We start from the raw sequence: 15,235 nt of genomic DNA, 5'->3' as shown, positions 1-15,235 counted from the left end.
TAATAGTCTATCATCAATTATAGTTTGTTACTAAAACCAACTTAGCCGACCAAATCGAGCCTATTCAAACAAATGGGTTGATAAATTCAGTTATGATTTTGAACTAATTAATAGTTTTAAAATATATTATTATCTTATGTAATACCATATAACATACTATTAATTATTATATATTATTGTTCATTAGTATATTGGTTCAAACATTTTATAACTCCTTGTTCTCTTTGACATTTGAAAGTTAGCTCTTCTATTATATTATATAATGCAATATTATATCATATAACATATTAATAGTTATATGTATGCATTAATAGTTATTTAGATTTTTTTATATTAGATGAAGAAGAAGATTTATCATTGGAATTGAAAAGAAATGTTGAGATATTGAATTTATATCCATCAAAGTTATGAAGGAAGAAATATGTTAATATTCCACTTCCAAAATAGTTCATTTTTAATGATTTTTTTAAATATTTACAAAATTTATAATAATTTATAGGTCCTAATTTTGGATGTTGGTCATGCTTGGAACTTGGGAGTTGGACCTAGGATAATTTCATTTTATGTAATTGTATTAAGAATTGAATTTTTATATTTGTATGACTTTATGAATTTCATAATATTTTTTATTAATATATTCTATTTTGATATTATTATGAAATAAATAATAAAGAAAGTAAAAGAACAAGAAATAGGAGAGCAAAAGAAACGTACATATTTTTATTGATCAATAGAGATATTCACAATATTTCTCTGAAGTCTATATTTATAGATATAAGAAGTATAAATGAAATAAAACTCTACTTCTAATGAATATTAAAGTCCTAAACTACATCAAACTTATCTTGATCTTGATGGACTTCCACTTAATAATAAAATTTAGATGTCCAATAATGTGCCTCATTAAAACCTTACTAAGATAAAAAAAAACGCGGGGAAAAATTTCTCAGTGAAGGAAAAAGAGTACATATACCTATAATACGCATAACATGCTACATCATTAAAAACTTTACTAAGAAAACTATAACGCCCCAAATTTTTGTGATTTCGGCTTTTGTGGAATTGTAGCGTAGGTGGATATCTGAATATAAATTTTTGCATGAATTTGCATAATATTAGTCTGTTTGTGTGGTTATGTACTTCGGGGTGTGGTTGGAAAGTCCCAAGTTTGAGCCTTAACTTGGGCTTAAATTTTGGTTTCTATTTGGATAACATTTGACTTTGGTTAATGGGCTAATAAGAAGTTATTTGTAAGATTATGACAGAATGGACCTGCTGGTGGTTAAGATGTGTGTTGGTGTGTAGGAGGTCTGGAGTTCGATTCCCTATGTAGCGATAGGATTATTTTTGCTGCAAGTTTCAGTTAAGTGTGGGGTTTTATTAAAAATTTTGAGTTGAGGGTTTTAGGAAAAAATAGGGGTTTTCTTATTTCCTTCTTTTTGGCAAACTATTTTTTCTCTTCCGTTCTTCCTCTTCCAAACCCTAGTTGCCGAACTTTTCTTCTTTTTTTTCCCTTCTTCTCTGTTTTTCTTCTCATTTGTTTTCCTTTTTTTCGATTAGTTGTCGTGTGTTACCAGTAATTTCGTCGGTTCGGTAAGTTTGGTTTTTAATAAATGTTAAGGGATTTCCTTAGAGATTGTTTAAAAGGGATTTTGGTTGCTGTATAGAAAATATTCTAGGGTCTGTGGATCATTAATCGAGCTCTTAACAGCGAGGAGTCATCGTTATTCGTTGAAGGTAAGTAGATCTCTAGTTTCGAGATTTCCCTATTCTTAACAATCTGACTTAAGAGACTAATTTTGGGCTCGGTATTATCAATTTTAGGCTTTGGAGTGCTCATGGTTGTATTAGCAGCGAAAACGAACCAGGTGTGTACTCCTATTACGCAGAAAATGAGTTTCGGTGAAACCCAAAAAGTGGCCTGTCGACGCCACATGGGCACACGTCTGCCCGTGTGGTAGCTTGCGTTGCGAGACACGGGCGTTTCACTGAAGAGCCAGGCCGTGCGCGCGCTACACGGGCGCGACAGACACGGGCGTGTGATGGCTTGTAGGCCGTGTGCGAGACACGGGCTCAAGAACATTGGCCGTGTAGGCCACACAGGCTTGTGGGCCCACGCGGTGAACCACACGGGCATGTGGGAATCTGGCCAGGCCGTGTGATCCATACGGGCAAGGTTAAATTGGGTCTGTGACCCACACGGGCAAGGCACACGGACGTGTAATCCCCTTTAATCTGAAATGTTCTGTAAGGTTGAATAGGTCCCCCAAGTCGACTGTGACATGTCATAGGGTCGGTAAGCCTTATCTAAACTGTTAATTCTATGATGTATGTGCTCGCATGATAAACTTAGCATGATTATCTGATCTGTTCTGTAAATAAATGTATGATCTGTTTGTCTGCATTACAGCATGCCATATATGTATGATGCATTGCATCGGGGTGGGTCTGATGAAGTGAAAGGAGTAGTTGAAAGGCTTCATAAGCCCGTTATCTGGCAGCTAAGCTGCACAATTATGATATGTGCTGCGATGCGGTACCTTATGGTGTGTAGGGTCAGATGGGTTGATTATATCCCCATATATGGTGTGCAGGGATGGGTGGGTCGATTTTATCCCCACATGATATCATGGGCTGGACGGAGATGGTGTGCAGGGTTGGTGGGCATTATATTTCTGATATCTGATCTGTTATGCATATGATATATGTATGGCTAAGGCCGAAATATATGTATTATGTTATTTTTTTAGTATACATGATGTTGTGGGGATGTACACACTGAATTTCTGAAAACTTACCCCTTTATTTATTTATCTGTTCAGGTAATCCCCAGCAGTAGATAGATCGATGTAACGGAGGGCTCGATAGTGATCACTAGTAGACATTTATGGATTTTTGAGTAACACTTTATTTTGTTTACTTTATTTAAATATTTATTTTGGGTTTATTTTGGGGATTTTAATTTGTTAAATTATTGATTTATGAATTAATGATGTTTTAGCTTCCGCGTTAATGAAATGTTTTCACTTAATAATTGGAATAGAGATTTCTCGACTTAAGTAAAGATAACAAATTGGACGACTTTTAACTTGCTAAGGTTTTTTTTCTATAAAGTACTCACTTGTGACGTCGCCAGATACGGTCATAGCGTCTAAGCCGGGTTTGGGGGTGTTACATTTAGTGGTATCAGAGTAGGGTTCAAAACTCGACTTTAAATTTTGGGTTCCAAAGTTGGTTTTAGAGAAACACTTTTGAATGTTTTCAAATACTTTGATTAAGTATGTGGTTCACTGAGTCTCCGACACTGATCCTATAAATTTCTGAAACTTTGTATGGAATTGTTTGAAAGTATGCTTAGGATTTACTGAATTCCTGTTTGAAAATACTAACGGTTGCTATGAAACTACTGTAGGTAGCATACTTATTGAAACACTCTAGGTAGTATAAATTGGAAACCATAGTAAACTACGATTTACGGTAACAGACTCTGAGGACTCTGATAACTCTTCTACATAAAATACCTAAAAACAAATATCGAAACTATAAATTGATTTGCATAAAATTTTTAATACAGATTAATTCGAAATTACGATGAGCACACGTGGTACTCATGGACAGGGTACTAGAGGCCGAGGTAGAGGCCGTAGAGGGATTCAAGTTGAGTCCTTTGAATCTGATACGATCCTTAATCTGGACACTAGCGAGACGCCGGTATCACCTGTTACTGAGACTAGTGTTGAGTCTCAAGACTGTGCAGTTGGGGACAACGCATTGTCCTAGGCCATGCTGCGAATTCTAGAGAGGGTCGCTAGGGCTAATGTTAGATCTGAAAGCCATGGGTCGGTTATGGAACGACTCTAGTCCAATGGGGCTGAGGTATTCAGCGGCATCGCTGGAGTTGCTCTTAATGTGGTTGAGTACTGGATGGAGGCCACAAAGCGTATTATGGATGATCTGGATTTTACTACCAAGCAGAAGCTGAAGGGGGCTGATTCGTTGCTTCGCGATGAAGCATATCAGTGGTGGCTGACGGTTAGGGATGGCACTCAGCCTGACAATCTGACATGGGATTTGTTTAAGACGGCTTTCCAGAGCAAGTATGTGGGGGCCAGCTACATCGACACTAGGAGGCGTGAGTTCCTGAATCTTACTCAGAAAGACCATTCAGTGGCTGAGTCTAAGGTCAACTTTCTAAGGCTGAGCCGTTATGCATGAGGCATGGTGGCGACTGAGTATGAGCGTTGTGTTCATTTTGAGGAAGGCCTTAAGGATAACTTGAGGGTCCTAATAGCTCCGCAGAGGGAGCGTAAGTTTGCCGTGTTGGTCGAAAAGGCCAAGATTGCAGAGGAGGTTAAGCGCGCTGAGCGCCAGAACTGTGACAGAGAGAAGGCTAAAAGGGATGTAGAGTCTTCGAATGCTGGGGTGAGGCTTAGGAAAAATGCCAGATCTGGCCCGTGAGAGTTGGGCCTACTGTTGCACCTGCCAAGGGTAGTTTAACAGCCACCTAGGGGTCGAGGTCAGGTTAGGGATGGTAACGGTATGGGTCGAGGATAGAGAGCACCGAACAAAGGTGCTGGGCTGACTGAGGCGAGGCAGCCTACACTTGTCTATGTTGTACGTCGTCGTGAGGATGGAGATGCTCCAGACGTCATCATGGGTACATCCTTAATCCTTAATGTACCTTATGTTGCACTAATAGACATAGGCTCTACACATTCCTACATTGCATGTTTTGTGTCTGAGACTTTGGGAATGCCGTATGAGAGCGCGTCTAGTGAGATTTCAGTGGCAAGTCCATTGGGGCAGTCAATTAGGGCTAGTAAACTATTCAGAGACGTTCTGTTGGAAGTCCAAGAGACGATATTTCTGGCTGATCTAATGGAACTTTCGTCTGGGGAGTTCAACTTAATTCTGGGTATGGATTGGTTGGTGAATCATCGTGTAAGTCTAAATTGTGCTGAAAAGAGGGTTGTTCTGAGGAGCAAGGAGGATAACAAGATAGTCGTGATTGGTGAACGATAAAATTATTTAAATAATCTGATATCTGCATTGGTAGCAGAGAAGCTGGTGAAGAAAAGATTTGAGGCATTTTTGGCCTACATCAGTGCCTAGGATTCAGTGGACTTATCGATTAAAGACATCCGTGCTGTGAAGAACTTCCCAGATATTTTTCTAGAGGAATTACTAGGATTGCCTCCGAGCCGTGAGGTAGAATTTGGGATTGAATTGAATCCTGGTACAGCTCTGGTGACTATCGCCCCTTATCGAATGGCATGGAAAGAGCTGGCGAAACTGAAGGCTCAAATTCAAGAGCTGTTGGATCGTGGGTTTATTCGTCCCAGTGTGTCTCCGTGGGGAACACATGTTTTATTCTTAAAGAAGAAGAACGGTACAATGGGGATGTGTATCGACAACCATCAATTGAAAAAGTTGACGATTAAGAATAAGTACCCACTTCTGAGGATTGATGACCTATTCGATCAGTTCAGAGGGGCTTCAGTGTTTTCTAAAATCTATCTGTGATCAGGTTATCATCAATTGAGGGTAAAGGAGGCCAATGTGCATAAGACGGCATTTAGGACTCGTTATAGGCATTACGAGTTTCTAGTCATGCCTTTTGGGTTGACTAATACACCAGCGGCATTCATGGACTTGATGAACCGTGTGTTTCAGCCCTACTTTGATCGATTTGTGGTGGTGTTCATTGATGATATTTTGGTGTATTCTAAGTCTGAGGATGAGTACGACGAGCATTTAAGAGTGGTTCTACATATCCTTCATGAGAAACAATTGTATGCGAAGTTCAGTAAGTGTGAGTTCTTGATTTGGGAAGTGACATTCTTGGTTCATGCAGTTTCTACTGAGGGAATTCGAGTGGATCCTCGTAAGATTGAGGCTGTGTTGGATTGGAAATAGACAAAAAGCGTGTCAAAAATTTACAGTTTTCTAGGACTGGCAAGGTATTACCGACGTTTTGTAAAGGGGTTCTCGTTGATCGTAGTGCCGTTGACTAAGTTGTTGCGTAAAGGAGTTCCTTTCGTCTGGACTAACGCACAACATGAGAGCTTCGAGAAGCTCAAAACAGTTTTGACGCAGGCTTCAGATCTGATACAGCCTGAGCCTGGTAGGGACTTCGTGGTTTACAATGATGCGTCAAATGTGGGTTTGGGTTGTGTCTTGGTGTAAGATGGTAAGGTAGTTGCCTATGCTTCTCAACCACTTAAGACTCACGAGGCTAATTATCCGACGCATGACTTGGAGTTGGCAGCAGTTGTCTTCGCATTGAAGATTTAGAGGCACTATCTGTACGATGAGAAGTGTACCATCTATACTGATCACAAGAGCCTTAAGTATCTCCTCACTCAGAAAGAGTTAAATCTTAGGCAGCGTTGATGGGTTGAGCTACTCAAGGACTACGACTGGAGTACTGAGTATCACCCTAGAAAGGCCAATGTGGTGGCCGATGCATTAAGCCAGAGGGCTATAACTAATCTGAGAGCAATGTTCACTCGATTGAGACTTTATGACAACGGAAGTATTTTAGCAGAGCTACAAGTGAAGCTGACATGGATTGAACAGATTAGAGCTAAGAAGTTAGAGGATAAGACTCTCGAGATGTAATTTTGTCAGGTTGATACTGGGACTACAGATTTTGGGCTGAATAGTGATGGGGTTCTGTGTTTCTGAGGTAGGATCTGTGTATCTAATGATGATGATTTGCGTCTGTCGATTCTGAGGGAAGCGCATAGTAGTCCTTACGCTATACACCCTGGTGGAAACAAGATGTATAAAGATCTTCGTGAGTTGTACTGGTGGCCAGGGTTGAAACGTGAGGTTACCGACTTTGTTGCTCGTTATTTAACGTGCCAGCAGGTTAAAGCTGAGCATCAGTTACCGTCGGGTTTGCTACAGCCAGTGAAAATACTGATGTGGAAATAGGAGCGAGTAACAATGGACTTCGTTAGTGGGTTGCCCCTAACACCCACTAAGAAGGACTTTGTTTGGGTCATTGTAGACCGATTGACCAAGACCGTACATTTCATTTCGATTAGGACGGACTTCTCTCTATAGAAGTTGGCCAAGCTTTACATTTATGAGATAGTGAGGCTGCATGGGGTACCTGTCTCGATCATTTCTGATAGGGATCCTCGTTTTACGTCTCGATTTTGGGGAAGCTCCATGAGGCTTTGGGTTCGCGACTTGACTTCAGTACTGCGTTTCATCCTCAGACAGATGGGCAAACGGAAAAGGTGATTCAGATACTGAATGATATGTTGAGAGGATGTGTTATGGATTTTTGAGGTAGTTGGGAGAAGAACTTGCCTCTAGCAGAGTTCGTTTACAATAACAATTATTAGTCTAGTATACAGATGGCACCGTATGAGGCATTTTATGGTTGTAAGTGTCGCACTCCTTTATGCTGGACTGAGTCAGGTGAGTGACGTGTTCTGGGTTCAAATTTGGTATCAGAAACTGAAGATAAAGTCCGTTTGATTCGAGAACGTCTAAAAGCGACTTCTAATAGAGAAAAGTCCTATGCTGATCTGAAGAAAAAGGACATCGAGTATTCTGTGGGGGACATGGTTTACCTTAGGGTCTTGCCATAGAAAAAGGTCTTGAGGTTCGGTCGCAAGGGTAAGCTGAGCCCTCGGTTATTGGGTTGTACTGGATTCTGAAGCGAGTGGGGCCAGTCGTATATCAGTTAGAGCTACCTCCAAAGTTGGATCATATACACGATGTGTTCCATGTCTCAATGTTGAGACGCTATCGTTCTAATCCTACGCACATTGTGCCCGTGGAGGAGATTGAGGTTAGACCAGATCTGACGTTCGAAGAGGAGCCTGTTCAGATTCTAGATCACGACGTTAAGGTCTTACGTAGGAAGTCTTTTCCCTTGGTAAAGGTGCTATGGTGGAATCATAGCACTGAAGAGGCTACTTAGGAGCCAAAGGATTCTATGCGATAGCAGTATCCTTACCTTTTCTAATCAGGTAAAATTCGAGGACGAATTTTCTTTAAGGAGGTAGAGTTGTGACGCCTTAAATTTCTGTGATTTTGGCTTTTGTGGAACTGTAGCGTAGGGGATATCTGAATATAAATTTTTGCATGAATTTGCATAATATTAGTCTACTTGTGTGGTTATGTGCTTGGGGTATGCTTGAGAGGTCCCAAGTTCGAGCCTTAACTTAGGCTTAAATTTTGGTTTCTATTTGGATAAAGTTTGACTTTGGTTAATGGGCTAATAAGAAGTTATTTGTAAGATTATGACAGAATGGGCCTGTTGGTCGAGTGGTTAAGATGTGTGTTGGTGTGTAGGAGGTTTGGAGTTCGATTCCCTGCTGTAGCGATAAGATTATTTTTGCTGCAAGTTTCAGTTAAGTGTGGGGTTTTATTAAAATTCTGAGTTGAGAGTTTTAGGAAAAATTAGGGGTTTTCTTATTTCCTTCTTTTTGGCAAACTATTTTTTCTCTGCTGTTCTTCCTCTTCCAAACCCTAGTTGCCGAACTTCTCTTTTTCTTTTTCCCTTCTTCTATGTTTTTCCTTTCCTTCATTTTCTTCTTTTTCGATTAGTTGTGGCGTGTTACTAGTGATTTCGTCAGTTCGGTAAGTTTAGTTTTTAATAAAAGTTAAGGGATTTCCTTGGAGATTGTTTAAAAGGGATTTTGGTTGTTGTTTAGGGAATATTCTAGGGTCTGTGGATCATTAATCTAGCTCTTAACACCAAGGAGTCACCGTTATTCGTTGAAGGTAAGTAGCTCTCTAGTTTCGAGATTTCCCTATTCTTAATAATCTGACTTAAGAGACTGATTTTGGGCTTGGTATTGTCGATTTTAGGCTTTGGAGTGCTTGTGGTTGGATTAGCAAGCAAAACGAACAGGTGTGTACTCCGATTACGCATAAAACGAGTTTCAGTGAAAGGCAAAAAGTGGTCTGTCGATGATACACATGCGTATGGTCTGTCTGTGTGGTAGCCTGCGTCGCGAGACACGGGTGTGTCACTGATAAGCCAGGCCGTGCGCGCGCCACCCGGGTGTGACGGACACGGGCGTGTGATGGCTTGAAGGCCGTGTATGAGGCACAGGCTCAGGAAAATGGGCCATGTGGGCCACATGGGCGTGTGGGCCCACACAGGTGAACCACACAGGCATGTGGAAATCTGGGCCAGACTGTGTGATCCGCACGGGCAAGGCCAAATTGGACCGTGTGACCCACATGGGCGTGTGGGCTCACACGCCCGCACCCACACAGGCAAGGCACACGGGCACGTGAGCCCCTTTAATCTAAAATGTTCTGTAAGGTTGCATAGGTCCCCCAAGTCGAGTTTGACCTGTAATAGGGTCGGTAAACCTTATCTAGACTCTGAATTCTGTGATGTATGTGCTAGCATGATAAACTTAGCATGATTATCTGATCTGTTCTGTAAATAAATATATGATCTGTTTATCTGCATTAAGCATGCCATATCTGTATGATACATTGCATCGGGGTGGGTCTGACGAAGTGAAGGGAGTAGTTGAAGGGCTTCATAAGCCTGTTATCTGGCAGCTAAGCTGCATACTTATGATATGTGCTGCGATGCGGTACCTTATGGTGTGTAGGGTTGGATGGGTCGATTATATCCCCATATATGGTGTGCAGGGATGGGTGGGTCGATTTTATCCCCATATGGTGTAATGAGCTGGACGGAAATGGTGTGCAGGGTTGGTTGGCATGATATTTCTTATATCTGATCTGTTATGCATATGATATCTGTATGGCTAAGGCCGAAATATCTGTATTCTGTTATCTGTTTGTATGCATGATGTTGTGGGGATGTACACACTGAGTTTGTGAAAACTCACCCCTTTATTTATTTATCTGTTCAGGAAATCCCCAGTGGTAGACGGATCGGTGTAACAGAGGGCTCGGTGGTGACCACTGGTAGATATTTACGGATTTTTGAGTAACACTTTATTTTGTCTGCTTTATTTAAATATTTATTTTGGGTTTATTTTGGGGATTTTAATTTGTTAAATTATTGATTTATGAATTAATGATGTTTTAGCTTCCGCGTTAATGAAATGTTTTCACTTAATATTTGGAATAGAGATTTCTCGACTTAAGTAAAAATAATTTTAACTTGCTAAGGTTTTTTTTTTCTAAAAAGCACTCACTTGTGACACCGCCAGATTTGGCCATAGCATCTAGGCCAGGTTTGGGGGTGTTATGAAAACCTAGTGAGACAACCTCGATTAATGGAAAAAGAATACAACATATATTTACTTTCCCTCATGACAACATAACATAATCTCTCATATTCTATGTATTCAATCTTGAATATCAGCTTTTCAAATGATCACTTAAGTAAATTTGATAAATATTTATATCATCATTCTTCTAGAAGTCATGAGTTAGAAAGAATTTTGAGGAAATATATTTTGACCTCTCCAGGAGTTACAACAATAGTCATAGTAACCTTTGATCATGGTCCTTCAATAAAAATACATATATATATTTTGGATCATTTTATAATCTTCCTTCAATTAATATTTACTAAATAGAATTTACTACATATGTTCAAGTCAATTCAATCCATATAAATATTTATGCAATCATATTGAAAAATTTCTCAATAATTTCTTTATGCTTTTAGCATTATAATCCTTCAAGGACTTTAATATTAACTTCACTATATAGTGATTCATATAAGGGTTGTAACAACAACCATTAGGCGCATGTCAAATTTTCGTAAATTGCCAGACTAATAAAATATCTAAAGATTATTTCATCCACTATAAAATAATATTATATTTTCTCATGATCAATGCTAGTACTTAGTGTGAAACTTCATTTTTCTTATTTCATTTCACAAAACTACGCATTCGTACTTCACTAATTTTATACCTTTTGACGTTTGGACTAATGGTTCAAAAACTTTATTAATTTAATTCTATATCTATATGTCTCAACAATTTTATTCAAGATCCTCATTTTCTTTTATTATTTCAACAACAATATTACATGCAAAATCTTTGTCGACAACTTTTCATTTCTTGATTCTATATTTTCTTGTATTGACATAACCTATTGATATCTCTTTATTTTCATTACTTTCATCTTCAGGTACCCTAATCTCTTCTAGAGTTTTAATAATTAGTTATGTCTTATGTCTCTCTAGGAGCATTCGCCTCCATTATATGACCATATTGATTATTATTTTCTTTTACAAGAATTTTTATTTTTAGAATCAATCAATCTAGCATGTTTCAAGCATGAAATACTTTCATTTTTCCTAACAAGGTTGTCCTAATGAGACTTCAAGACATCATTAACTTGGTTATTCATATTAGGTTAGTAAATACATTTGACAGTTAACTTACAATAAAGTGAATTATCTTTTTAACTTCTAGTTCAATTTTTTTTTGTGAGGATATAGATAATGACAATTCATTTAAGTAATTATTCTATCCAACTATCAGTTCTTTCCCCCTAATGTTGGGAAAATTATCAAATCAAAATACAAATAATATCATAATTGAATCTCCAATTCGTTTAAAATATCTAATAATATAATGAGATTCATAATTAATATATATTCGTAACTTTTTTTGAATACTCATTTCTGCATTGTGGTGGAGCAACTTGAACATATACTACACATTCAAAACTTTTAAAATGAGTTGTATTGGCTGCTAACCAAAAACCAATTGTAATGGAGAGTATTTATCATAACTTATTAGCATGATGCAATCAAGTGTCGATTCATGTAAAAATATCATATCCTTATACATACATACAAAAAGTTTTGTTCTCAAAAGATATGAGTTAGCTACTAATTGGAAGCATTTACTTTATAACTTTTGCTAAACCATTTTATATGTATAAAATGCACGCTTTTACAATTGCTACTCGCAGTGACAATCTAGCATTCGATAATCATTGAAAGCTCTCACCAACATTAGTAAAAACTGTCTCGATTGCATAATTTGAAATTTTTGTTATGAAAGAAATCAATAAACAATTAATCTCGCAACAGCAAGTTGCGATTTGATAACACATGTGATTATATTGTAGATGCATCTACCAAAAATTATACCAAAATATTCACTTGTTGGATAAATGAGCCTATATTTATTTCAAATATGCAAGAGCTTCAATCTCAAGTTTGGCTAGTGAGGTTTTAATAGTTCATTTTCTTTAAAAACAAACAACGCTTGAAAATCTTTAAAATTAAGAATATTTAGGTTCTTTAATGAATAACCATGTAAACTCTAATATTGTCGCATCATTATTGATTGGGATGGTCTAACCAATCATACCAACTAATTAGAATATTTGGACTAGTAAACTTCTAGCTTATTGTACATGTAATTTAACCATACTAATATATGCATTGTACAAACTAGAGATAAAGAAGATAATTTTTCAATACAAAATTCTTACCCAATATGATAGATTTGTCTCCTCATCCAAAATTCTTCAATATGATAGTTTTTCAATACAAAATTCTTACCCAATAGATAATTTCTTTTAAAACATAATAATTTCTTTGAGACTGTTTAAAGCATAATGCATTAATTATCACTTTATTTCTTTGGATAACATTGTATTAGCTCTTTTGAAGCCTTAAATTAATTTTTTACTATGAAATATTAACATGAACCATTACCATATTGAACAGGCAACAATATATTAGCTCTTCTGGAGCTAAATCAATTTTGTACCACCAAAGATTGGTTTGTTCATTACCAAATAGGAAAAATGCTTCTTATTCCTAAGGATAGTATGCATTGTTGTATTGTCTGCTGGACATATGTTTCCTTTCCTTTAAGAGGTACTAATTGAATAATAAAATTTTCAGGTGCATGACATGTACATAACCAATGACTTTTCATAATTTGTCTCTCTTCTTTGAAGGGTTATATTGATAACTCTTGTTGTTCTATTATTTATCACAATCTCAACATGAGATCCATTACAATGAATGTCGCTAGAGGATTATACATTAACCATCACTAATTTTGTTCCTTCAGATATTAATATATTAGCTTTCCTGGAGTTTTTAACTAATTTTGTGTTGCCAGATAATTAGCTATTCTAGAGAAATAATATTTATTGTCACATACTATAGGTACGTGACCAATGATTTTTCATATCACATTGAGAACATAAATTATTTCTCCTCAACTTCTAGTTGTGAATCACTTATCCTGTTCATAATTATGCCCTTTAAATTTATTATGTTTGTATTCACTTCAGTGAATGAGATTCAATATGATGAGCTTCAATGTGCGTAAAAAAATTCCTTTTATTTAAAGAAACTTTATACCGCAAATACTTTTTTGAATAAAAATAATAAAAATTAACATAATATCAGTGTCATTAAGAGGCCTAACTCTGAAACATATCAATTAAAATAACATTAAAATAGTATATAAGCAATTATATGCATATATAATCATATTTATCAAGAATCTCAAGTTTCCTCCACTTTTTCATGAGTAGTTGTCTATTGTAAAAATGAATATGAATAAAGGTTTAATATTTCATTAATTTTGATAATTGTAAAGACAATCAAATCATATTAAGCAATTAATTTCCAATAAGTTCTCATAAAATAAGAAAATCACAAATAAAATAAATTATTATTATTACCGCAACCAACAGTGTTAACAAAACTACAAACCTTAAGAATAATTTAATGTTTTTGGTTTAAAGCTCAAATTTTAAAATAGTGACAGCATAAAAGACAAAATAATACTAACCTGGAATATAAGAGTCTCCTAGAGAGCTGCTTCAAAATTCAAACGTTGTAGTCTTTCGAATCACTATTACCAATCTCATGAATTATCGCTTGATAACTTCCTTCTTCGTCATAGGTAGATAAAAATAAAATAAATCAGATTAATCATAATTAATTATGAATTTATAAATAAAAAAACCTAAATGTAAAACATTAAATAAATAAAAATTTCTCGTAAATTCCCTTATCTTTCATCTTTGGCCGCTATAGAATTTATAGATTTCTTTGCCCATAATGTTTGTATGTTTTGAAGTAGCTACAACATTACTCTTTTCGAATCCGGATTTGATGATTTATAAAATTTCTCTTTATGCAGATCCACAAGTTAGATGAGCGGCATCCCAGGTTGAATTCTAAGGATGCTAGTTTATTGAAAATTTTTAAACAAAATTTTATTGAATATTAGAATCTTAAAGTATATAAAACTTATCTTGACTTTGATGGGTATAGACTTAATAATCGTTTAATTTTTAAATAATTTTTTTAAAAAAAATTAGTTTATATCATTATAGATAATATTTTATTAAAAGAAATATGGTTTAAAACTAAATTTATTAGTAATGCATAATAAATCATGTTGAGTCATTTGCCGTAAATATAACATTAGTGTCTCATTTGGTTACTAATGTAAAAACCTTAAGAAAAGAAAAACATACTTATTACATATGTATTACAGTAGTTAGATATAAAATAAAGAATAGTTAGTAAAAATTTAAACTTAAAATTAGAAATATGAGTAAAACCTCTTGTACAAAATAAAACCTTCAAAATAAGCAAAAATTTGTCCTTCCCTTTTTTAAAAATAAGTCATAGGAGTGACTAAATATTATCACATGTGTAGAAAATAATACTCCCATCTGTTTGTCAACCTCGATCTTGTAGAGGACTTGGCATTAGGCATCTGAGAGACCAGAATACTTCATTCATGATGAAGATAGGACACAGTTTAATTTCCAAAAAGGATGCTTTATGGGTTCAAGTTCTTAAGTTCAAATATGGTATGAAAAAGGCTCTTCCTAATAAGATTTCATGGGAAAATTGTTCCACTTTTTGGAGAGCTATTTCGAAGGTTTGGCCCTTAATTCGAGAAAATTTGTGTTGGTCAGTTGGTAATGGTAACAATATTAGATGTTGGAGAGATCCGTGGATTTCGAATGTGGGCCCTTTGATTGATCATATTCCGGGCCATAGTAATATCAACTTAGATTACATGCTTAGTGAAATGGTAAATGTGGAGGGTTATTGGAATTTGGATCTTTTTCGTATTTGGCTGCCAAAAGAAATTGTTAGGCGTATTGTGAGTATTCTCCCACTTCACCTGTCAGCAAGCCCTGACAATATTTTTTTGGACTAAGACTTCAAATGGTATTTTATCTCTAAAGAGTGCTTATTGGCATATTCAAGAAAGATATTGGAGACCGAAAGACACATAGGGGAGTCTTTCATGAAAAT

At 36.3% G+C, this 15,235-nt stretch overlaps 1 protein-coding gene across 1 annotated transcript; it reads left to right on the top strand.

Moving 5' to 3' along the window:
* Window positions 1-4,218: 4,218 nt before the first annotated feature.
* LOC107894603 (uncharacterized) lies at window positions 4,219-5,022 on the top strand. Its single transcript, XM_016819860.1, has 2 exons — window positions 4,219-4,422; window positions 4,555-5,022. The coding sequence occupies exons 1-2, from the start codon at window positions 4,219-4,221 to the stop codon at window positions 5,020-5,022; spliced, it is 672 nt and encodes a 223-aa protein (XP_016675349.1).
* Window positions 5,023-15,235: the final 10,213 nt, after the last annotated feature.

Source organism: Gossypium hirsutum, chromosome A13, assembly GCF_007990345.1.
Source record: "Gossypium hirsutum isolate 1008001.06 chromosome A13, Gossypium_hirsutum_v2.1, whole genome shotgun sequence".
Classification (NCBI taxonomy): domain Eukaryota; kingdom Viridiplantae; phylum Streptophyta; class Magnoliopsida; order Malvales; family Malvaceae; genus Gossypium; species Gossypium hirsutum.
This window is presented reverse-complemented; position numbering and strand designations above follow the sequence as displayed.